Below are 1,916 nucleotides of genomic sequence, written 5' to 3' on the forward strand. Positions count from 1 at the left end.
CTTGGCCAGGCTGCGTGGAGCCTGGAGGTGCAGGGGGGCCGGGAGTGGAGGGCGGGCGCCTTCTCGCCAAGCCGTGGGCCCAGCCCCACAGCCCGTGCGTGCTCGGTGCGCGCAGCCACCCAGCAGTGGCACGCGGCCATGCGTCTGTGCACTCTGCTCTCCCCTGGGCACTGGTCAGGGGCCGCGGGTCTGGACGTGGCCAGGAAAGGCTCCGGATCACACCTGCCCATGGCGCAGGATCCAGCAGGCTCAGGAACAGTTTCTGGACCCGGTGTGTTTCCCTTTGCCGGAACTCCTGAGGGGTGGGGTGGGGGTGCACCCTGGAGTTGGCGTGGCTGGCGGCGCCCTGGGTCAGGCGTGGGAGGAGAAGGCATCTTTGCAGGGGTGGAGAGAGGCCCGTGGCCCTTAAGACTCTGGTGACAGGAAGGTGGCCAGTCCCTCCACTGCAGACTGGCCCCTTCCTGAGTGGGGACGGAGTGCTGGTGTCCTGACTCCCCCGGGGCCGAGGGAGTGGTGGCTGGGCCTGGAGGAGGCGAGATCTTGGGGCACGGAGCCCCTGAGCATGGCGGCCACCTCCGACGGCCTGGGGGTCAGCCCTGGGGTGGCCAAGTCCCCTCTCCAGGAGGGAGCCGGAAACAGTCCCAGACTCAAAGCCCGGCTCCCTCGCTAGGCCTGCAGACACGGGGTGATCCTGCTAGACGAGGGACTCCATGATGCCCGGGCGCACCGTGGACCCCGGTGGGGGTGCGGGAGGTGGGGTGGTGGCTGTGGGGCTGGGAGCAGCTCCCGTGGCCTCCCCGGCCAGGCCCACGTCCGCGGCGCCACCCCCATCCCCGGGGCCGTACATCCTGCTCATGGCGTCGGCAATCAGCCCCTCCGTCTCGGGGGGCCCGGCGGCCCCGCCATCCCGGCCTTGGCGGAACAGGTAGGACGCCTGCTTGACGGAGCGCTGCAGCAGGTGGCGGCGGTAGGCGCGCTGGATCCTGACGGCGCACACCTCCTCGTGCTTCCGCTTGAGCGTGGTGGTGATGGGCTCGTAGGACACCTTGGAGGGGTTGGCCGCCATGAACTTCTCCTCCATGGTCTGCTTGAGTGCGTCCATCTCGCCCGAGTCGCCCAGGACCTCCTTGGTGAGCGCGAACAGGATGTCCAGGCAGTGGATCTTGTCCCCGGGCACCATGGGCAGGTCCAGCGTGACCAGCTTGATCCGGTTGGGCTTGGCAATGCGCAGCGGCTCCTGCAGCGTGTCCACGAAGTCGGAGAGGCGGCCGTAGGCGATGAACTGCGTGGCGTCGGGGTCGAACTTCTCCCAGGTCTCGTAGAACATCTCGAAGTCGTCCTCGCCCAGCGGCTCACTGCTCTCCTCCGTGGCCACGCTGAAGTTCTCCAGGATGATGGCGATGTACATGTTGACCACGATGAGGAAGGACACGATGATGTAGCTGCAGAAGAAGCAGATGCCCACGGCCGGGCTCCCGCAGTCGCCGCGCACACTGGAGCCCGGGTTCTCGTGCGTGGGGTCGCAGTCGGGCGGCCCGCGGTTGAGGATGGGGCTGAGCAGCCCGTCCCAGCCGGCCGACGTGGTGATCTCAAACAGGCAGAGGATGCTGTTGCCGAAGGTCTCGAAGTTGAACATGTCGTCGATGCCCGCCTCCCTGCGCACGTAGGCGAAGTTGGCCATGCCGAAGATGGAGTAGATGAACATGACCAGGAAGAGCAGCAGGCCGATGTTGAAGAGCGCCGGCAGCGACATCATCAGCGCGAACAGCAGCGTGCGGATGCCCTTGGCCCCGCGGACCAGCCGCAGCACGCGCCCGATGCGCGCCAGGCGGATGACGCGGAACAGCGTGGGCGACACGAAGTACTTCTGGATCAGGTCAGACAGCGCCAGGCCTGCGGGGGCGGCCGGTGAGGAC

At 67.7% G+C, this 1,916-nt stretch overlaps 1 protein-coding gene across 1 annotated transcript in view; it reads right to left on the reverse strand.

Annotated features, from left to right (window-relative positions):
* Positions 1 to 694: 694 nt before the first annotated feature.
* Positions 695 to 1,916, reverse strand: part of SCN4A (sodium voltage-gated channel alpha subunit 4) — a 16,028-nt gene continuing 14,806 nt past the window's right edge. Inside the window, exon 12 of the mRNA XM_021708198.1 lies at positions 695 to 1,893. Within this exon, the coding sequence (XP_021563873.1) occupies positions 695 to 1,893 (1,199 nt within the window). The remainder of the gene's footprint in view (positions 1,894 to 1,916) is intronic.

The sequence above is a fragment of the Carlito syrichta genome, unplaced genomic scaffold (assembly GCF_000164805.1).
Source record: "Carlito syrichta isolate Samal-C Ts95f unplaced genomic scaffold, Tarsius_syrichta-2.0.1 Scaffold134219, whole genome shotgun sequence".
In the NCBI taxonomy this organism is placed as follows: Eukaryota; Metazoa; Chordata; class Mammalia; order Primates; family Tarsiidae; genus Carlito; species Carlito syrichta.